Raw genomic sequence first — 23327 nt, 5'->3', positions numbered from 1 at the left:
CCCTTTCGCCACGGGCCCTAGTGCAGCTGCACTCCCTGCACTCCCTATAGTTACGCCATTGGCTCTCTGTCTCTTTTGTTCTTTCAAAACAACAGACTCTTATCTCTCTGGTAGTCTGAATCTACTGATTGTCTTTTTTCACTTCCTACATTTGTTCTCTCTCCCGTTGCTTGAGACCTCCCCCTCTTTCTTCTTTTCCTTCCTCTCTCTTTGCCCTCTCTCCTCATTCCCCTCTTGCAGCTCCCCCTCTCCTTCTCCTCTGTCTGCTCCTGGTGTCCTCCTCCCTCTCCCTCTCAGCTCCTCCTCCTCCATCTCTCTCGTTCTGCTCCCTCTTTCCTCCTCCTCCTTTTCCTCCCTCTCTACTCATCCTCCTCCTCCCTCTCTGCTTTCTCTCCTCTTTTTCTCTCTGCTCTCCCTCTCCTCTTTCTCCCTCTTTGCTTCCCCTCTCCTCCTCCTTATCCTTCTCTCTCTCTGCTTCCCCTCTCCTTCATTGTAACCATCTCTCCTCACAGTACTCCTTTTTGTCTCCCTGCTGTCCTTCCCTCTGTTCTGTCATGCATTGGCGATGGAGGTGTAACATGGATCTGTTATCCCAGATGTTAATCCTGGAGTGTGTGCGTGTACAGTGCTTACGAAAAGTACTCTCAGCGCTTCCATTTTTCCACATTTTGTTATGTTCCAGCCTTATTCCAAAATTGATTTAGTTCATTTTTTCTTGGCTTTCAGGCCAACAAGTTCAATCTTTCTTTCATCAGACCCGTGAATTTTGTTTTATCATGGTCTGAGAGTTCTTCGGTGCCTTTTGGCAAACTTCAGGTGGGCTTTCATGGACTTTACCAAGGAGTGGCCTCCGTCTGACCACTCTACCATATAGGCCTTATAGATGCAGTGCCGCAGAGATGGTTGTCCTTCTGGAACGTTCTCCTCTTTTCACAAACCAACGCTGGAGCGCTGTCAGAGTGACCATCAGGTTCTTGGTCACCTCCCCGACTAAGGCCCTTCTTCCCCGCTCAGTTTGGACGGGTGGCCATCTCTAGGAAGAGCCATGGGGGTTCCAAACTTCTTCCATTACAGATGATGGAGACACTGTGCTCATTGGGACCTTCAATGCTGCTGGCAGTTTTTCTGTACCCTTTCCCAGATCTGTGCCTCAATACATTTTTGTCTTGGAGGTCCGCAGACAATTCCTTGGACTTCATGGCTTCATTTGTGCTCTGACATGCACTGTCAACTGTGGGATCTTATATAGACAAGTGTGTGCCTTTCCAAATGATGTCCAATCCACTGAATTGACTACTATGGGGTATCGTGTGTAGACTTATGTGGAAAAAGAGATGTTTGTGTGTGTGTGTATCCCTCACTGAGCCTCCATGCATCTGTTCAGCTATACTTCCACCAAGTTGAGGCGTGTGAGTGCAATGCAGTTCTCCTTTCCTTCCACCCCTTCTTCACCTCTCCTACCCTCCCTCCCTATCCCTCCTTCCTCGATCCCCTCCCCCCCCTGCTGAGCCAGGCTCCACAACGGGATTGGAAACTCCCCAAGGGTGGCACAGATAACAGCTTCCAGGCTACTGGGACACCTTGCGTACCCAAGCGCACACACACAGCTCACCCATAACCTTTTGTGCGGCAGAGCCAGATAGAGAATCCAGGGCTGAAGGGGTCCTGAGGGAAGAGGTAGATTAGGACTCTCATCCACTACATTCATATGGAGAGATTAGTTCAAGTGAGCACCATTGTTACAGAGAAAGCACTACTGGAGTGTGTGCGTGTGTGTGCGCGCAGGTGTTAACGAAAGGGTTGGTGGGGTGCATTTCCTACCCGTGTTCTGTTTGAGAGGGCTGGTGGACTCATCGACCTCAATCCATTCTTGCACATACACACACACACACGAACAAGCGAAAACACGCATGCTTGGCTTGTTCTGTCATTTAGAGCTCATTAATCTGTTAGTAGTCATCAATCACTGATCTACTGAGACTGTTGGCTCACAGCACGGGGTATACACACACACACACCTTCATAATCAATACACAGTGATTATCTCTGTTTGCTTTGGCTGCAGAGAGAGATGGAGTGAGGGAAGAAGGCAGTGAGAGACAGAAAAAAGAGACAGAAACATAGTACATAGAAAATACTTAGAGATGCCATCACAGAGAGTGTGTCCTAGGGAGAGAGAGGGAACGAGAGAAGGAAGAGAGAGAGAGAGTGAGAGAAGAAGGAGTGAGGGGGAGCAAGAGAAGGAGAGAGAGGGAGCGAGAAGGTGGAGAGAGAGGCAGCGAGTAGGAGGAGAGAGATGGAGCAAGAGAAGGAGAGAGAGGAGCGAGAAGGAGGAGAGAGGGTGAGCAAGAGAAGGAGAGATGGAGCAAGAGGAGAAGGAGATAAAGGGAACAGGAGGAGGAGAGAGCGGAATTGAGAGGAGCAGAGAGGGGGAATGAGTGGAGAAGGAGAGAGAGGGAGTGAGAGGAGGAGAGAGAGGGATTGAGAGGACGAGAGAGAGGGGTTGCAAGAGGAGGAGTGAAATCCTGCTCTTCTCCAGGCTCAGTCCTCTCGGTGGTACTTCTCTAACGAGCCAACAGGGAGCTGGTCTGCCCTCCAATTACCCAGGTCGCCTGTACTCCAGGACCAGCCATCAACTAGATAGACTTGTCTCCTGTCTCCCACCCCCCTCTCTCTCTCTCTCTCTCTCTCTTTCTCTCTCTCTCTCTCTCTCTCTCTCTCTCTCCCTTTTTCTACATCTTCATCTCTTACTCTTGCATACACGCACTTATGTTGCCTAATTGCATGTTGTTGCATCCGTGTGTGTGTGTGACGGGTCTGCGCTGATTAAGGATTCGATTTCACACACAGCAGGGTGCCCCCCCAGCCCTCAGGCATTACAAATGCATGGATGTGATGGAACAGACAGAGGCTACTGCTAGATTCTACGCGTTGTGGCTGTTGTGGGTAATCGGGAGAATTCCTGGTGGGCCGCTTCAGTTCGAGTATTTTTTGTTGTTGTTGACATTTGTCCCGTTAGTCTATCTTCTCTTAAAATAGGCTACACACGTTCCGCATTCTGACACCGCAGCCTCAGCATGGGTTGTACCATGTGAGGGAGTTCTCCCCTCCCAAAAAGGGTTGGTTGGGTCCATAGCCTGTCTTTTCCATAAAGTTTTCTCAGATAGGCTACCGATTGCTGGGCCGGGTGGCCCTACTGTTACGATACGCGTCAGGGAGGATGGATGGGAGCAAGACGCCAGGAGGGGCTGAAAAAGCCAGGTTGAAAAAAAGAAAGGTCAAAAACAAGTGGCAACTGGTATTGAGAGATATAGGCCTAATGATAAGCATTAGCAACGTTATTATTTGGCTAATGTCGTTGTAGCGTTGTCAACCTATTCGCAAGTAAAATATTCAATTTAATAAATAATAATAAATATTAGCCTCTTGGTATACTAAAACAATTTGGGCCAGTTTTGGCCCTGAAAGCAAAATATTACATTTAATTAAAAGATTAGCCTTTTTGTATCATCCAATATACGATACAAAAAAAAGGTGGTCCGGTCTTGGACCTGAAACTCTCGGGATGAAAAGTGGCCCTGCTCTGGCCTTGTACACGTTGTGCACACCCTGTTGAATGGCTTGATCTGCAAGCAATCCTGCCAACAAGAATCTGACCCGCCGCCAGGATCTGAGTGCCACTCAGCCCATTACCATGTGTTGAGCATGCAGCATTATGCCCACGCCTACAGTACATGGACTCAACACAGCAGGGTTAACGTTCAGGTGAAAAATTCAGACATTTACGTTGTGTACTGTACCGTCTTGGTTAAATAAAGTAACTGGAGTCAACGTGTGAGTGGACAATGTAAAGTGGATCACACATAAGGCATTCTTTTAATGTCGACAGGATAGTAGTTAGTTCGCCAAAGACGTTTTTTTCCGGTAGGCTTCAGATCAACTGACGTCGCCAGCAATGGAATACGCTGGGATTGATAAGTTCCAAGAACTTATATGTGCTTCTATACTCTTTGATAAGTTACCGGACTACCTGTGGAGTGCTACGAAAGACGTGAATCCGAGGTAAAAAGGCCACTTCCCTTGACAGAGGTCAATTATGCATAGCAACGGTCAAATATGGAAAAATTGTTGACCACAGAACATTTGGAAACCCCATTCTCTCATCACTGTAGTACATTGTTGTCCATTTGCCATAACTTGATTTGTTTTGTCCATTTCCACTCTCAAATGCTATTGCAACTATGCCTTTGTGCTGCTTTGTAGCTGTTGCTTAGCCTGGTCCTAACCAGACCCTCGTACGTTTCATTTGTACAGAGGGTCTGGGATCGCACCATTGACAAACGTTCATTTCCTTGAAGGCGGGTCCTCTGTTGAAAACTATTGGATCTACCCAGAGCCACTCTGATTTGCCATAACAAATCGCAAGCATTCGCCTTAGCCAACTCCTTCACCACTACTGTAACGGAGCTAGCTACAGTAGCTGGAAAATCAAACTTTTCCCGAACCCCGTGGGGAGGAGGGCCACAACATCATGGCCACCAACAAAACTCAGCAAGGAATGTTCTTGCTCCGGCTTTAACTTATGGATATTCAGCAGCGTTGCCACAACCGCAGAATAGCTTCGCTCGCATCTTTCTCTGCCGCCATTACTGAACTACTCAAACTAGTGCACGACATTAACGTCATCATTCTCAGCCACTCCCTCTGTTCGCTGATTGGACCTACAAAAAATGTGTTTCTGAAAACCGACTTCAAAGTCAAACTCCCAGACCTAGTACAGAAGCAAAATCCAAATTGAGCGGAAGTACGTAGGAGGGCAGAGCCAGGCTAGCTGTTTCTTGCCATGTCACAAGAATTTCAAGGTCCAGAATGACCCTGTGTTCTACTGTGCAAATGACTTGAGACCTCTTTTCTCTCTCTCTCTCTCTCTCTCTCTCTCTCTCTCTCTCTCTCTCTCTCTCTCTCTCTTTCTCCCCCTTCATCTCTCTCTCTCTCCCCCTTCATCTCTCTCTCTCCATTTCTCTCTCTCTCCCCCTTCATCTCTCTCTCTCCCCCTTCATCTCTCTCTCTCCATTTCTCTCTTTTTCTCTCTCTCTCTCTCTCTCTCTCTCTCTCTCTCTCTTTTTCTCTCTCCCTCTTTCTCTCTGTCTCGCTACTAAGCATCCTTCTAATACTCAATTGTCACTTCACATTTCCCCGTCTAGTCTGAGCACTTGTGTATCTCAACCATGTTATCAGTCGTGCTTTAAGACTCTTCTTGAAATGCCCTTTCCTTTAAATGTCCTCTTTCATTCATTTTGTTAGCATAGTTCACAATAGCACTGAATGTATCTTAAAAATTGAAATTCTTGTCTCTGTCTTTGCAGGTTACTTTTTGTAATGTATGTGTGTACAATGTAATTTCCTTGCTCTCGGCGCGGCATTCCTTAAAACATAAAATGTACTGAGAAAGAAAATGACAGCAAGCTGTGATGTACAGAGTGTTGAGCAATTAATTAAAAGTAATGGAGGAAGTGGAGGTGAGAAGACAGCAAATGAGGATGAGGAAGAGATATAGTAGAGGATGGAAAACAATGTTTTTATTTATACAAATATAGACATACTGTACTAGGGCTCTGTACTAAACAAACCAAAGTATGACATTTTGAAATGTTTTTGAACAATTGTTTACATTCAAGCACACTTCCCCAGTTTGCACACCACCTGTTTGTAGCAGCAATGGTATATAACTCTAGAATACCATTCATTAGCCCTGATTAGTGCAGTATATAGGCTGTGACATATTTCCGCATAACATTTGCATAAACAAGAATCATTACAATAATTACCTTCCTGTCCTGGAAGCAGAATTGCTGAATTAGTCATCTTGAAATTGGCATTAATGGAAGTGTGAGATCAACATAAAATCGCATATTTCCATATGCCTCGTATTAGGACCATTAGAATACATTAACATTTTCCGCATAGCCCATCTAACATGTGCACGTGCTCAAAATGGAGATACTCACATACACATGTTCCATGAAGAATTCGTACCCCACACACACACACACACACCGCCTAAATCTGCACTGTTGATGACCATAATTACCATCCATAAATTATTGCACGATTCCTGGCACACACACACCTCACCTTGCATTGACTGTGAACTGCAGGGGGCTCAACACATGCGCTTGACAGCACACACACACCCACAAACACGAGCGTTAACTACGTGTAAATGAGTGTAAAATCTCACCTTGTCCCCTTGTGGGATACGCTTACAGGTGGGAGAGGCATGCATAAAGGGATCCTTTAATCCTGTGTGTGTGTGTCCTGTCTGGGTAAACAGGGGATGTGAGTCCCTGGTAATCAGGTGCGGTTGCTAATCCTCTCCTCGCTCGGCGTGACGTGTTCATTAGTCCGCCGCTCATTCTGTTGTTGTCATAGCTCACTCGCTACAGTACGAGACAGATGTGTGTGTGTGTGAGTTCCTAATGAACTGTGGATGAGACCTGAGAGAGATCTGTTGCTCAACAGAGTTAGTGAATGAGTAAGTGAGTGAGTGAGAGTAAAGGATAAGGACGCCAAATAAACTTATGCCACACACACACAATTTATCACATTCTCTCCATCTGCAAAGTAAAAGATGCAGATTACAATCTGAAGCCTGGGAAATATACTTTTTCCAATATCGCCAAAGGTTGCGTGTAGTTTAACCTCCTAACTCTCGCCTAACTGACACAGACCGACACTGAAAGTTGCCTCTCCTGTTTGGACAAATGCAGTGTTGTGTATACGCATGCATCACCTTCATGTTCTACTGAAACCACATCAACTTGCCTGAAGAGGTTGCAGGCCTGCATGTACAGCAGTAAATATAGTGCAGCATCCCTCCTACACACCTGCTCTATTCCCTATTGGCCTGGCTTGATAGGATCTTATTCCCTATTGGCCCTGTATGCTGCCTGTCAGTCCCAGCTTGTCTGGTTGATGAATTGCTCTCGAGCTTCTGCTGACTCCCTATTGGCTATTAAGGCTTGCCTCAAATGCCCTACTGGCCGACTGTCCAGAGAGATGTGTAGGTTTTTGGTGAAGGGAAAAAGTGTTTCATTGTCCCAGCTTCTACCTGCTGTTCACTCTTCATTTTTTTTTAATACACACCTTTTCTTTGTCAATCTATCTCCATTCTCTCGTTCTTTCTTCTGCTTCTCTTCTCCCTCCATCCATCTTTCCCTAGTCCCTACCCGCATCCTTCTGTCTCTAGATCATTTTTCTTTCCGTATTTTTTTTCTTTTCTCTCTCCTTCTTTCTCACCCTTTCCAGTAAGTTCCGGAAGGTGGCAATCGGTGACAGGGCTCTGTATTGACCACTCGTCTCGGTCAGTGACCTTCAGATTTAGACGTGCATGCACAAGCCGTCAACACAAACAGAAACACGTGTGCCCTAACACACACACAAACTCACACATGCACAAACTCTCACACCATACAGACATAACAAAAAACACATGTACACAAATATACTTTCACAGTACAGGCATCCACAATGACATCTGTAAAGTTCTGTATTTTGTCAGAAAATCTGTTTTTTGTCTTATTTTGTTGGAATGATCTGCTAGGGACTGTGGTACTAGTGGATGTTACATTTACATTGTAATTTAGCAGACACTCTTATCCAGAGCAACTTGTAGTAAGTACAGGGACATTCCCCCGTGGCAAGTAGGGTAAAATGCCTTGCCCAAGAACACAAAGTCAATTTGCGGGAATCAAACCGGCAACCTTCTGATTAATAGCCCGCTTCCCTAACCGCTCAGCCATCTGACTCCCTCCTGTGTTATGTATGATGTATGTAGGTTTGTTCTCCGAATGGTTACACAAGATGTGTGTGTTAAGCACAAATCACCTCTGCTCATACACTGAAGTGTTGTGATGTAAATATTGCCAAGATGTATTTGTGAATATACAAAGGGATCATTTGCATTCAGCTATATAGTCATCACAGTTATCCAAGCATGCATTATGACTGTACTCCTGCAGGGAGACCATAAACCAACATAACTGTCTGTCTCTTATAAACACACACACACACTGTATTCATGCTTTTTGTAATATGCATGCATCACCTGGACTTGGGTGATGTAAGAGGCAGTTGAGCCAATCCTTATGCAACACTTCCTGTGTCTTATACAACATCAGGGTGCTGCTCCTACAGTGTACAGCAGTTTGGAACAGAAATATTCAGCCTCTGTCACACACACACACATTAGAATTCAAGATCTCCTCTTTGCTTTTCCTCAATGTTGTTGATGATCCACATCATTTTATCTCTTGATCTTTGTCTCCCTTCCTCAACCCATCAGCCCCCTAGCTCTCTCTCTTCTCTTTCTCTTTCTATCGTCACGCACTCACTCACAGACTCACAAACTCACTCACCTTTGTGAGAAAGGTTGATTTGGCATCCCCTTGACTGACTGACAGAGCATTCCCATCATAACCTCTGCTGTACCTTTTAACAAGGTTGTGTTAATAATCAGACTATAATGATCAGACTTAGAACTTGATTTATGACATTCTCTCCCTCTCTCTCTCTCTCTCTCTCTCTCTCTCTCTCTCTCTCTCTCTCTCTCTCTCTCTCTCTCTCTCTCTATCGCTGTCTCTATTGTTCTCCTCCTGATCAATCCAGCCCAAACAGCGGACGTCTCTTTCCTCGTCCCAGGACGTCCAGAGGCCAGTCAACCACAGCTGCGAGCCCTCGGAGGTGAGCTCCTCCCTGGGCTACGCCAGCTTCAGCACCAGCCCCCCCGCCAGCCCCCCGCTCAGCCCCAACAACGACTCAGCGGGCTCCAACGACGACTGTCAACCACTCACAGGTAACCTGCCACCCCTTCCAGTGTCTCACCTACGGTACTGTGTCCGCAAGGTGTCCCCCGGAACACGACAGGACGCAAACATGACAAAAAAATTGCTATCTTCCTCTGAATGTTGTTAGGATGAAAAGTGGATGGGCTTCAAACTAACCAGTATTTAATTAACCATATGGACCGGTTAGGAATTTGAAAACAAACAAGTAGTTCCAGAGCCAATGAAACTTGGGTTGATAGCTGAGTTGTTGGGGAAACTTGGGGGCTTAGTTGTGACATTGTCTTGCGTTAATCTTTTGTTTCAATGGCAAAACATTTTGTAGCACTTTGTAGAACGTTTTCCCATACTACTTTTAACTATTTTTGCTCTTTATCTTATCACTCTCTTTTGCGCTCTTTCTCTACTTCCTACCCTCGTGGCCCTAACTTGTTGAAGCCTTGACAAGGTAGAAAGAGGAGGGATGGAGTCTTTGAAATTAATTTATAATGTCTGAGTCTTCCTTTTTTATGTCATCCGTGTGGGGATTGATTAATTATGTCTGGATGGTCGACACCCTTCATCATTTTGCTCTTTTTGGTTTTATCTCTTTGGCTTATAGAGGATATTATGGAATAATTGTTTTTATTTTTTATTGGATACAGACCATTTCCCATCTCGATCCACTTGTATGAACCTGAAACAAGTTAATCAGTGCTGGAACATTTTGCTAAATGCCCTATGTTCCAGTACCAAAGTCCACATCACAGAGATATAATTCACATAGGAATTCCTTCTTCCTTTTGGAGGTCTGAAAAGCTGTGGAGTTAAGTAGCAGCAAGCAGTTGTCTTTAGTTCAGGAGACGTCCGGAATCCCACATGGGGAGATGAAGAGGATGTTTGTTTATAGTGCTGTTCCTGACTGCTGGGTCTTTGAACACGATGTAATGGGTGTTTCGTCTAATAGAGTCCCCCTCTCCTGCCGAGTCTGAGAGAGTGGGCCTCAGGTAGGAATAGTTATTTATGGAATCGTTACTTAGCAGAACGCCAGCTAACTGACGCACACATGAATAGAGTTTATTTTGTCTTCCTTCCTTCCTCTATCTCTCTCTCTCTCCCTTTCTCTCCCTCTCTCGTCTCTCTCTCTCTCTCTCTCTCTCTCTCTCTCTCTCTCTCTATCTCTCTCCCACACATGAGCGCTCACACACGTGAACCATGTTTCCAAGAACATACCTCAACTTCAGTACCCGTTACATAAAGACTGTCTGCACGGTTGAGAGCATCTGACCGCGTGCGTAGGTTCAGCCTCCACTTCCTGTGTGTCATTTCCTGTGTCCCCACTCCACCACCGGCCCTCTCCAGACACTAGCTGAGTGTGTGGGCTAGGTGTGTGTTCCCCTAGCGATGAGATCACCGTTGTCACGACAAGGCGATGGTCGCAGCGACTGTTGCTGGGTGACGTAACGGACACATAGATGCTCGTTTACGTCTGTCACCTGATACTGTCTCGCCCACTCCTCGGGAGGGAGAAAAGAGAGGAGAGAAGGATGAAGAGGCACTGGATACTTGCTTCCTGATTGGCCAAAAAGCCCTGCATTTGTCTCGGTCTGGCGCGTGTTTGTGTGTTTGTGTGAGCGCGTATGGGCCTGCGAGGGTGTCTGTGTTTGCAAACGTGTATGTGTGTATGTGTCAGAGGGTGTGTATGTGCCTGTGTGTGTGTGTGTGTACAGTTTGCTTATTCATACAGCCATGGTTCAGAGGGCTAGCCAGTCTTTGATCATTTCACCAGTAACTGCTCATCCTTTCAAAAGAAAACCCCAAGTGACCAGGTGTCATTAACCAGGTGTCATTTAAGAACACACACAACATGCTGTTTTGATTTCAGTGATGAATCAAAATGGACCGACCAACTCCCTCCTCCGGGGTTAACATTCTTTTACCCTCTCTTCTTTTCTCTTTCTTGCGCTATCTCTGTCTCTATATCCTTCCTTCCCTCTCACTCTTTGCTCACTCTCTTCCTCACTTGTTCCTCCTCCTATCCTTCCCTCTTCCGCTAGTTTCCTCCTATGTACAAACAGCCCTGAGCTCCAGCCTCCAGGAATAGACCTGTGCCTGTTTTCATCTTTCTTCTGGTTCTCATTTTCCTGATGTTCTGCCTCTCCTCCTCTCCTCCCCTCTATTTTTCTCCTCTTCTACTCTACTTATTAGCTTTATAAGGTCCATTGTGTTGTTGCCACGGCAACAGCCAGTGCACGAGGAGCCTGTGGTTGTGTTGGAGATGGCTTACATTTAGAGGTGGATACATCAAGTGATTACCAGAAAGAGAGGGAAAGAGAGAGAGAGAGAGAGAGTGGTGCCAAGTAGAAAGAGAGTGGGTGAGAGAAGGACCAAAGAAAACAAGCGAGAACGAAACAAGAAAAGGAAGTATTTTCCGGCAGACCATATAAGGTCCTCCTTCCTCCTTCTCCTCCTATCCATCTGACTGTCTATCTGTTTCTATCCCCTTGCCCTGATTCCTTATGGAAACTCCTCGACCGAACAGACGCAGTGCTGATTTAATTCCACTCCAGCCCCAGTGTTTACACAACTGCCCCCCACTTACCCTCAACCCCCCGGTGGTATGTGGGTGTCAGCCACCCGTGGGGGAAGACGGGTGGAAGTAGCCCTATTTATAGCCGGACTCAGTCGCTTCCCATGCCGCGTCCACGTTACAGAACAGCTGTTATGAAACGCGGCTCACTGGTTGGTGCATCCACGTTCTGTCATTCTTTCAGAGACGGTCACGGGAGCGCGCGGGAGAAGAAAGCTGATAGCTGAGGTGTTGATGTGAGGATGGCGGCTACGTCCAGCTGCCTCAGGATGATTCGTCGCTTATACGTTTGTTTTGATTGTCAGGAGACCACGGAAGTGGTGCATGCGTGCGTACATGCTAGATGTAGAGATGTGTCTTCTGTTATGGGGTGTTATCAGTGTCAGCTTAACTGCACACAGAGCATTCACAGCGTACCTGATATGGGTAAAGTATGTGTAGGCTACTCTGGCGAGTTGTAGCAAGTGCTGAATGAAGCCCACTGCACCCCATAATTGCGCAGCACAGAAACGCCTGTGCACACCTGCCCGACTAGACGCGCGAGATCTTTCGGCATTTACATTTAGTCATTTAGCAGACGCTCTTATCCAGAGCGACTTACAGTAAGTACAGGGACATTCCCCAAGGACACAACGTCGGCGGGGAATCGATCCGGCAACCTTCTGATTACTAGCCCGACTCCCTCACCGCTCAGCCATCTGACTCCCCATACATGGGTTGGATCGCCGTTCAGTCGTTCATAGGCTTAAACAAACAATCCATGGCTGGACTCAAATTGTAGTAGGCAATATTCACCGACTAACAACACAAACATGAATAACATATTGACCCAAGACAAGTTAATTTTCAAAAGACCTCACACCTAGGCGGGCAAGTGTTTGCAGGCCTTTCTGTCTCGCCAGAGTAGCCTATGCATAATTCACCCATATCAGGTATGCGGTGAATGCTGTGTGCAGCTATGCTGACACAAATTACACTATGGGGGGGTGATTAGTGCCAGGTAATGTTAACAAAGCTAGCAACTGTTGCCACGTCTAACAAAGCTGACAATCACTGCCACCGCTACGTCGCTATGTCCGCCATTATGTGGATAGCTAGGTCGATAAGAAGGCAGGTATAACTATCTAGCCTCACTATTATGCCATGCCGGTATTATCATCTTGTGAGACCGGAAGTGAAACCCAGATATTATAATTTATGTAATTCTTCAATATTAATTCAAACCACTACCACACGACTTGTTTCAATGACCAGTCAGTGACAAAACGAGTTTGGCTGTTCAGGTCTCTACCAATACAGCCCAACACTAGCTAGCTGAATTAGCCACACTGATGAAGTGGTTTCATTATTTTCCCCAATGATAGCTAGCCAGCCACTTAGCCTACAGTTGGCGACTTGAGACCGGTTATAGCTAACATACCACATAATGGAAGACATAGCGATGCAGCGGTGGCAGTGATTGTCTGCTTTGCATACGTAGCGACGTGGCTGTGATTGTTAGCTTTGCAGACATAGCAAAGTAGCAGTGGCAGTGATTGTTAGCTTTGCAGATGTAGCAATAGATGCACACACTCACATAGTTGCACGTGTGTGCACACATGCACATAGTTATGCGCACACAACACAACCCAGAGCACGCACACAGCTTTATAAGTCAGGCATGATTAATCAAGCAATCGACAGATGCTCCTTTAGTGCCTGTACATGTGTACATTTCTCAACTCGTATAGCAGGGCTACCAACTTTTCGAAAAACCTTGGAGGGAGATTTGGTGGGGCCAACTGAAATTATTTTGCTGCATACAAAGTCCCCGAAACGAGCTTTCACGGTGCTTTCTATGTTGCTCTATGTTGCTTCACTCCGTGTACCTGCGCCTCGTCCATTATTGTTTACAACGTTGGCAGGACTACTTGGTTGGCGTTGCCTTCTGAGCGTGAGAAATACAAGGTGTAGCGTGAGAGCGTGTGAACTGGTTGAAATGCATTTGTCTCATGGCCAATGCGTTAGAATTGGCAGCCCTGCGTATAGTGCACTGCACTCTCTTTAACAATATCATTTGTAAATTGTATGTTGTAACAACATCATAAATAAACAAAACATGAATGTACTGTAAACATGTAACACCAGACTTTACTTCAGGCAGCAGAAGTTTATCCAAGATACCCAAGCCACAGAACCGGGCTGCAAAGAGACAGAAATAGTCCCAAAACGGCCATGATTGTCCCCACTTACATACAATTACATGAGTGCTCCTTCAACCATCACCTTCTGTGACCCCTGTGGAGTTTACCCTGGTTCCACCTCTGGTTTTCCGACGCAGCAGTTAAAGTCACAATTTACTTTCTGAAACTGGCGGAGCTTTACGTCTAGAGAATGTGTTCCTCTGTGGCAGTGCATCCCTTGTCATAATCATGTGGTGTGTCATCACATGATTGGGGGGGGGGGGGGGGGGGGGGGGGGGGGGTGTCTGTGCTACACTTTTGTGCTACACTGTTTGCACTGAATTCTAATTAGGAATACTATTGTGTTAAAGACCGCCATCACCAACGGAGCTTACTGTGTAAGTGAACCTGTACATTGTGTGAGTGCACGTGTGTGAGGGGGGGGGGGGGGGGGGGGGTAGCTGTCCATCCAGCCAAAGCATGTCCACCAGCTGTCAGTCCATTTGTTCATCAGTCCGTTTATCTGCAGCACAATACTATAGAATGGAATTTCATCTCTCATTCACTAGTGCATGCTTCTTCAGTAGCTTTCTGCCTTCCCCATCCCACACACACCTGATCCACCACACACACACCTGATCCCCCACACGCTGACCCCCCCCACACACACACACACCATAGCCTAATTTAAGAGTAATGAAGATGGGTACTCAGACTGCCATTGATACCAGTTTAACCAGTAGTTGGAATCAGCCCATCAGGGTTTATTACGACACTCCTCCAGGCTCTCCCACAGATACACACACACACTAGTGCTCATTAAGAGAAAAACCTGTGTGTGTGTGTGTTTGTGTGTGTGTGTGTGTGTGAGTGTGTGTGTGTGTGTGTGTGTGTGGAAGAATGTATAGGATCAACAAACACAAACGCTTAGAATTACAAACTTAGACTTATGTGTACCACTCACATTCTTCCAACATCAAACTCAACAAACGTCAAATCTCATTGACGGTTGCAATTTCCATCCGTCGTCATGCTAGAATCTAGGGACTGTCCAATTGGTTCCACACTGCCTGTGGGAGATGTACCGGTTGCCGTGGCAATATTACCACTTTCGGAAAGCAGGAACGAAAGTGTGAATTCAATATCTCAAACTCTGACCCAAGCTCTATCTGGCTAAGACTGTCAAACGAGAAGAATGTACACAGCTGGGTCGTTTTTCATCTTTCTCACTCCCTCAGGGGATTTGCCACCGCTAGGCCTGCACATACCTGTTAGCATGACGCTACATTGCTGTGAAACATCAGAAAACATGGCCTTGGTGGGCTCCATCATATAGTGGAATCACAACTCAAGAGATTTCAGAGGCTGAGCCTATAATAAAGTAGCTCCTGCAAGAAGAAATTATTAGCCACTTGATGCTCACTAGCAAGTCGTCAACTTAGTATGAGCATACCTATATTTTATTTAGTTTGAGAATTTAGAATTTTTGACATACTCTTTTATGGTTATTAATATTGAATGCACATTTCAACTGTATTTTTTTATCATGATTCCTACCCCAACTTCGCAGCACAGCGTTAGAAAAACTAGCCTCAACCTGTGAAGTTCCCAAACCTTTAGAGATTCCCTTTTAGAAATCCCCGGATTAGCATAGTCTAGTTAGCACTAGCATTAGCTTAGCTACTGAGGTTGAGCTTATTGTAATGCATGAAGCCCCTTGGCTGTAAGGCATTCATATAGGCTGGCCCTTCATCTCTGCGATGAGTGACATGTCTGATATTGCTCTGTAGTTTTTAATAACACTCAGTCTACGCCTGAGGTAGGAAAAAAGAAATCTGATGGTATCAGACGTTTGCAGCCCTTCCTCTTCTCACTCCAGACAGGAAAATATCCCAAAGTATTAAAGATAGAGGGATAGATTGTGTGAGGGTGTGTTTGTGTGTGCATGCGGTGTGTGTGTGTGTGTGTGTTTTTCAATGGTCTGATGAATTGCTGTTGAGTTTAATGTGTTACAATGTTGGGACAGGCTGACAGCATTTTCCATTTGAATGTGAAATGGAATGAGTCTTGTAATATAGTTACAGTAGCGTGCCTAAGAGACCTGTGAGCTTGGCTTATTTTGTGGTTGCAATCACAGCAGCCTTGTCAGCAAACAAACATGCACTCGCTACACACACACACACTCTAACATTATTATGGTGTGTTGGCTCAATTTGTGGCACTGACATACTGGAAAAAATGTGCCCTTCTCACCCCCAATACACTAAACACTGTCTTCTCACTTTGTTTTGCTTCTTAAAGTTTCTGTTTGTGGATTATTACCAACTATGAACATCTGAATGGACTAGCAATAGTGCTATTACTACTATCCAAACTCACTGTCAAGGTTTCTCTCTTTTAGAATAATTAGCAATTAGACACATCCCCTGTAATCCTTGTCAGTGGCAGTTGGGGTGTGTGTGTGGGGGTGGGGGGGAGGGGCTCGATCACTCCCTGCACGGCTGCGATATCTAAAAGAGGCTTGCTGTGGCGGATGGGGAAAGTGAGGAGAACAAGGCGAAATTGATAGTTTTTTGTTTCCGGTGAGGCTCTTTTCTGTTATTTATCTCGTTTGCACCTCTCTCTCTTTCTCTCTCTCTTTCTCTCTCTCTGTCTCTTTCTCTCCCTCCCTCTCTCTCTCACTCCCTCTCTCTTTCTATCTTTGTTTTATCTCTCATATACTCTAAAATCTCTCAGGGGTTTTACCATCCCTGGCTTTTTCTGTGGTGTAAGTGCCTATTGTGGGTGGGATGGGGGCGAAATGACTTTTTTCACTACAAACTGTGTGCTAGTGGTATTGTTACAGATTATGATGGAGGTTAGGCTCACAAAGTGTTGAGAGAGAGAGAGACAGAGAGAGAATGCACAATCCAACATGAGGGGAGAGAGAGAGAAGATGGAGACACCATGAAAAGTGAAAGAAACGTTAGAGGTATTTGGCTTAGCTGAGCAGTTATCTCAGCATACAACTATTATAAAGGCTCTATATGAGAGCACATACACACAACCCATCCATTATAGCACAGTAGATATGTGGCTGTCTACTTATCCAAATACCAATCAGTGTCTATACTGAGATGTCTGCTGCATGACAGAACTTGTGTGTGTCAGTGTTGGTGTTGGTGTGTGCGTGCATACCACTATGGTATGCAGCATTATAGAAGTCAAGGTTGAAGTTGAGGTATGTTTTTATGCTGGACTGGGCGTATGTGTGTGTTTATGTGTGTGTGAGTTGACAAGTTGCTGAACTATCACAGCAGATACTGTCCTGTTGGCATCTGGGGTTAAGGACTACCTAGTCCACGCTTGGAGGTCCCTTCAGGTAAGACACACACACACCCAAACATACACACACACAAGCCATAAAGAGAGTGCGAAGGAGAAACGGACCATGCCGGGTGCCCAGCAATTGCGAAAGAGAGAGACGGCGTGAGAGGGACTGAGTTGTCAATAAAAGTTGCCGTGGTCTTTTTGTCTGCAGCTTTGTCCCCTCTTCCCTCCAATCAGAGTCCTGCTGTGCTGATGTCAACAAATATTTGTACTTATTTAGGGAGTTGGGTCATGTGTGGATCGGTTTTCCTTGAACTTTGTTTGCCTGCTTCATTCTTCCTCTCTCTCTCTCTCTCTCTCTCTCTCTCTCTCTCTCTCTCTCTCTCTCTCTCTCTCTCTCTCTCTATATATATATATATATATATATATATATATATATATATATATCTCTCTCTATATCTCTCTCTCTCTCCTTTCACTTGCTGTCTCTTTCCCCGTCTCAATTCCTGTCCCCCTCTTTAACTATTCCCCTCTTCTTCTCTCTCTCTTCTCTCTTTCTTTATTTCACACTCCCCCTCTCCTCTATATTTAGAGTGTTGACCACTATGAGAGAGGTCTTCACTTGTTCTCCTCAAATGTGTCCATTTGTGACCGTATTTCCAACCCTTTGTGGAATTGGATGTCTGTCGTGTCTTCATTGGTTAGGGGACCTCACCAGTATGTTAGCTGGCTGCGTTTGGAACAGTGCGGTCACTTGAACTCACAAACCAATGCACACCCGCCGAGTGGAGTGTGGAGTGGCGGCAAAAGACCACACCAGACACTAAACAAGAAAAGGAACAGTGTGTGGAGTTCATTCAGCAAGCTGTCTATGCGAGTAACAATGAAAATACACAGAGCTCGCACAGGGCACGCATACCCACTCTGCCTCATAACCAAGCGTTATGTGGTGTGTGTGTGCATACTGTACAGAGTTTATAATTTCCTCTGTCTCTCTCTCCCTCTCACCCCCTCTCCCTCAGTCGCTGTTGCCATAGCTACCTTAGCTCACCTGTTGCAGACTGTAGCTGCTCGGGGGGGGGGGGGGGGGAGGGAGAAAGATTGAAAGAGGGACAGAGAGGGTGAAAGAGAGACTGACAGGAAGGACGAAAGGTTGGGGAGAGACGGAGAAGAAGATTGACAAAAGCTTAATAAGAAGGGTAGAGAGAGGGTGTGTGTGTGTGTGTGTGTGTGCAGTAGAGACACTACTCATCTAATGTCGATGGCGCGTATGACAGCCCACGCATTTCTGACAACACGGGAAACCGCCGATATCGCAACCATGGTTAGAGGCAGATCAGAGCACATTAGAACACATGACGGGAAAACCAACACACTTGAGACAGTCTGTTTGGATATATGCTTCATTTCCTCAAGACGTAAGGGAGACACATCGATCAGACAACGCATTGATACAGTACCGCTAAGCCTGTTGCTAGACTGAGAATGTACAACAACAGCTGCATGGCAGACATGACAATGCAGTGTTGCTGAAAGGGAGGTGGGGGGGGAGGCTCTGGGTTTGCCCAGGGGAGAGAGCATCAGACTGGGGTAGGGCTCGATACGGTGGCCCTCTCTGAGTTCCAGGAACTGTGAAAAGCTTGTGTTGTAGGAACTTGGGAAGCATTCTCTGTCTCCTCCATCTTTCTATATTTCCCCCTCCCCCTGTCCTCTCCCTCTCCCTAGGTGTTGACTGAGTGGTAGTCAGTTTAGTGTGTTTACATTAGCTGTTACAATACAGACTATCAAGCACTTAAAAATAAATACTTCATCAGCAAATAATTAAATCCATTTTATGACAGTTTAAAAATACAGAAAGCAGAGTAACCTTCACATTCATCCCCTTGGCAGACTTTTCAGCATGATTCAAATCCATTTTCCAAACCTTTTTGTGACACTAACTATGGTCTAAGTCTATTGCCATGAACCGAGTTTGCTGTGAGGTTGTTGACTGCTGGACACAAATGCTTCCTGTCATCCTGTTGTGAAGCACAGTGGTGAGACTGTTGTGAATGCACTTATCGACCTAAAGTGAGACTATTCACATAGACATACTCGCACACACGCTATTGAAACACACTCACTCTTCTTTTGTTGAGTGGAAAGGGTCTTATTTTTACCTCAAAGCACACAGACAGTAGCTGCATCTCTGAATGCATCCATTTGGCTATCATTATACCTCACAGAACCCAGTCAATGGTCCATACCTACATACAAATGCAGACCCACACACACACACGCACACACAAGTGCAGGCATGCGCACACAGACAAATGGCCTAATGCACAATCATGCTCATGTCTCACATGCACACACACACACACACCACGCAAGTGCAGGCATGCGTGCAGATGCAGGTGCAGCAGGGGTGTTAAACCTCAGTCAGGAGTCAGTCTTGACCGTCACATGGTCTGCAGCCACGACAGAAACCTCTGGAGGTTTGGAACAGCCCGTCTCCTGAAGCAAACACTGCTGTCTGTGTGCTGTGTGAGCTTACTGTACGTACAGTCCACATTTCAACGTGTGTGTGTGTGTCTCCACAGACGACAGCCCGTACCAGAGGGACCCCCAGCCCGGGCCGGGTGACGAGCGCAGGCACAGCCGCGTGCCCGAGCAGTTCGCCGGCCTCCTCCACGGCTCGTCGCCAGCGTGCGAGAGCCCGGACACGCCCTACCACCTCTACGGCTCCAAAGCCCGCAAGCAGCCGGGCGCGGCCGAGCCCCGCACCCACGGGAACTTCCTCCAGGCGCCGGACTTTGGCGTCGCGGGCCTCCCCCCTCTCCAGGCGCCCGTACCCCCCACCGTCGCCCCGCGCGCGGGCAGCGAGGCTCCCGGGAGTCCGAGAGAGGTAGCAGCGCCAGCCAAGCCGCAGGTGGTCTACCGGACCATCTTCCACACGCGTGTGAACCAGAACCAGGGCGGGGCAGAGGCAGCTGGGGCGGGCCAAGGCTCCCTCTGCTCCTCCTCTTCCTCCCGAGCGGCGGCGGCAGCGGGGTCTTCTTATGTGAGGAACGGGTTAGCGGGTGCGTCCGGAGCTGCGGGGGCTAGGGGGAGCCAGGCGGGGAGCGTAGCCAGGGACGGGGCAGCGGGGGCTGGGTACGAAGAGAGGGCCTGCACCCTGGGGAGGATGAGGTCCATTCCCCGCAGTGTGCTGGATCTGCAGCTGTCCAAGTCCCTGTCCAAGTCCGACTCTAACCTGGTGGCTGTCTCACCCCCTCAGGTAAGATACGCTCAGCTTTGACACATTCTCATCCCAGTTGATTGTTCCAAATTCTTACATCTAAACAGGCCATTTGATGGACATTTATTTATAATTTTATTATAAAATAAATAAATAAATCTTTATAATAATCAAAAATAAAAACACTAATCATAACCACAGCCGATTTGAGGGGAGCACCAAAACATCTAATATAGTGTTTAATCTCTTTAAACACATGTATTAAATATGTTGTATATGGTCATTTTCAATAAATCGTAGACTTGAGCTCTCTGTTTATTTCATATAAGTAAAAAGTCATACAAATAATTGGTGAATGATTATTTTGCTCTCCCTTTTTCTGCTTGTACTTGTCCAGGAGGAGCACAGCTGGGGGTCTGGGGCCAGGGGCCAGGGTCCTGGAGGTAGTCCAAGCCCAGGAGACAGCACCAGCTCTGGGGCCAGACTGGAGAGAACCCCCTCCTTTACTGCTGAGTGGGAAGAGGTAAGACTAGCTGGCTGTTCACCACTAGCCGTTCAGTAAAGCAAGATAATTAAAATGGAGTAGAAATAGTCTAACCAGATCTCATCCACTACTATATTTCTTGTATCTGGAGTAAAAAAAAAAGAAATTGATTAAAATATCTAAATGATCAGTAAAATGTTATCTTATTTAAATAATATCTTGAAAGTGTAGACAGCAAGATAGATAAAGAGATATAAAAACGCTGACTTCAAATAATGTTGAAGATCTACTATATGAACTTGCTTGGTTGGTAGATTATTTTTTTATTTTTTTACGTGTGTGTTTGCGCTTAGGGCTGGTGTGGTCGTACAGTATAAAGGGCTACTGACACACATTCTGGCATTGTATTGCATTATTGTTTTTTTCAGCAGACTATGAACACACTGACTCACGTACAATTACTTTCTGGTCACTGCATGCCATTCAGACTGCCGACTCACGTACACACACACACACACACACACAAAGATGCATGTTCAAAGACTTTTAAGATGACATAGAAAGACAAAGACAAGATGGCTTTTTATGAAACCCTGGGTTATAGCATTGTCTGTGTGTCTGCATGTGTCTGCATGTGTCTGTGTGTTTGGGTGGTATCTGTGCGTGTTTCTGTGTGTGTCCGTGTGTCTGTTTGTCTGCATTCATCGGTGCGTGCGTGTACGTGTGACTAAACTTCATGTAATCTCATAGACATTAAACCACCATCTCACCACACACATTTAACATGTGGATCGTGATTAATTACCATGCAGAATTTTCCATAATTCCGAGCAATTAACATGACCTATTATGTTTAATGATGTGCTTCGGGAAAACCTTTGCCAGGGGGGGAAATGGATGCTTAGGAATGTGGGAGAAAGCACATTTGGAGCATGACTGTTGTCCTGTCAGCACGACGCTGCAACAAGGGACGGCCCACAGCAGTCGATAAACCTAAGATACTGCCGTCATTAGCAAGTTAACTTAGGAGCATGCCCAAATTACATAAGTGTGCCAGTATTTTTTAATCATTCCAAAATATTTACGGTTCTTTTCTGGTGCCCCCTCAGAGTTTCTTGACCATGAAAGATGTTCTTGGGGCTCATGGGAACTGGCTAACAGCCTATTCACTGCTATATCTTTTTGTTGATCCTTGCCACCACTAGTGTGTAGCATTTGACACAAACAACCATTGAATGAATGGGGATCATTAGATGGACACTGTGGATGGGAGACAGTGGGCAAAATGTAGTCATTTAAGATGATGAAATCTGCAGCGATGTGTTGTTGCTCGTAGCCAGTGTATGAGCTTGGTACAGGACTGTAGCAGACCTGGGGTCAGCCTTTCATGTCGTTTATCTCACATAGATGAGCAGGAGGCAGAGGATAGCTGCTCCCGCTTTAATGCATTTATGTGAACTTTATCCATTCAGACACAACGCTTGTTAGGATATTTGTTGTGAATTGACCATCTCTCCATCGCTCTTTCTGTCTCTCTCTCTCTCTATCTCTCTTTCTCTCTCTCTGTGTCGCTTTATTTTTCTCTGTCTCTGTCTTTCTCTCTGTATATATATATATGTCTTTCTCACTCTCTGTCTCTCGCTTTCTGTGTTTCTCTCTCTCTTTCTTTCTTTCTTTCTTTCTTTCTTTCTTTCTTTCTTTCTTTCTTTCTTTCTTTCTTTCTTTCTTTCTTTCTTTCTTTCTTTCTTTCTATCTCTATGTCTTCCTCTCTTTCTGTCCATCCATCTAGATTGACAAGATCATGAGCTCCATCGGGGCTGGGATCTTCACAGGGCTGGACATCAAGGAGGACGCTTCAGGTGAGGGCACTGGGTTTCCCTTCACGATTGGGTGTGTGTGTGTCTCTGTGTGTATTAGCTGCTATCGTGTTACTGTATAGTACTGTGCCTGTGGATTCATTGACTTGTTGGCACTCGTAATAACCGTTTTAGCGGAGATAACCCAGGAAACACCCTGGCGTCTGTCGCGTTCCTTCTCTCAACCCCTTTTTCCCTCCCCCGCTATTTACTCTCCTCATCAGTCTCATCCCCCTATCCCTCTGTTACTCCTCCTCGCCTCTCTCCTCCTCTTTTAGTCTCTCCACACCCTCCCCTCTGCCTCCTCCCTCTCTCCCCATCTGCTTAGCTGTAACCCTCCTCTCTCTCCGTCTCTGTCTCGCTCTCTCTCCCTGTCTTTCTCTGTCTCTACCTTCTCCTCATGCACCCCCCTCCCTCTTCTCGTCTACCCCCCCTCCCCCTTCTCACCCTGTCACTCCTATTCCCCTTGCCTGACCCCCCTCTCTCTCTTTCTCTATCTCTCCTTATCTCTTGTTTTCTCCCTCTCTCCATCTCCTCTCTCTTTTTTTCTCTGTCCCTCGCTCTCTCTCTCCATCCATCCATCTCTCCCCCACCACACGTTTATGACTGGGAAAGAATTCCCGGCTCGCCACGGGGAGAATCCTGTTTGCGCCGCAACTCTCCATCCAACTTACGCACGCACACACATACGCGCGCATGAACACGTGTGCGTATGTGTGTCTGTGTGTGGGAGGGGGCATCTCAAGCCTCCGACGAAGCGGCTCGGCCGATGTTATGGCTCTTATCGGCGACGCGAGCCCCAGTAGGGAGGAAGAAGAGAGTAGAGCGCGAGAGAGACGAGGGGGGACGGAGATCAAGGGGGAAAAGCTGAGAGAGTGCTTGAG

General features: G+C 46.4%; 1 protein-coding gene across 1 annotated transcript in view; it reads left to right on the top strand.

Annotated features, from left to right (window-relative positions):
- The window catches only part of anks1b (ankyrin repeat and sterile alpha motif domain containing 1B), a 204525-nt gene that overhangs the window by 132705 nt on the left and 48493 nt on the right, over positions 1 to 23327 (top strand). Inside the window, 4 exon segments of the mRNA XM_047017696.1 lie at positions 8668 to 8854; positions 19466 to 20142; positions 20501 to 20626; positions 22377 to 22446. Of these exon segments, the coding sequence (XP_046873652.1) occupies positions 8668 to 8854; positions 19466 to 20142; positions 20501 to 20626; positions 22377 to 22446 (1060 nt within the window).

The sequence above is a fragment of the Hypomesus transpacificus genome, unplaced genomic scaffold (assembly GCF_021917145.1).
Source record: "Hypomesus transpacificus isolate Combined female unplaced genomic scaffold, fHypTra1 scaffold_62, whole genome shotgun sequence".
NCBI classification, from domain to species: domain Eukaryota; kingdom Metazoa; phylum Chordata; class Actinopteri; order Osmeriformes; family Osmeridae; genus Hypomesus; species Hypomesus transpacificus.
The sequence above is the reverse complement of the archived record's forward strand: the minus strand, read 5'-3'. Positions and strand labels throughout refer to the sequence as shown.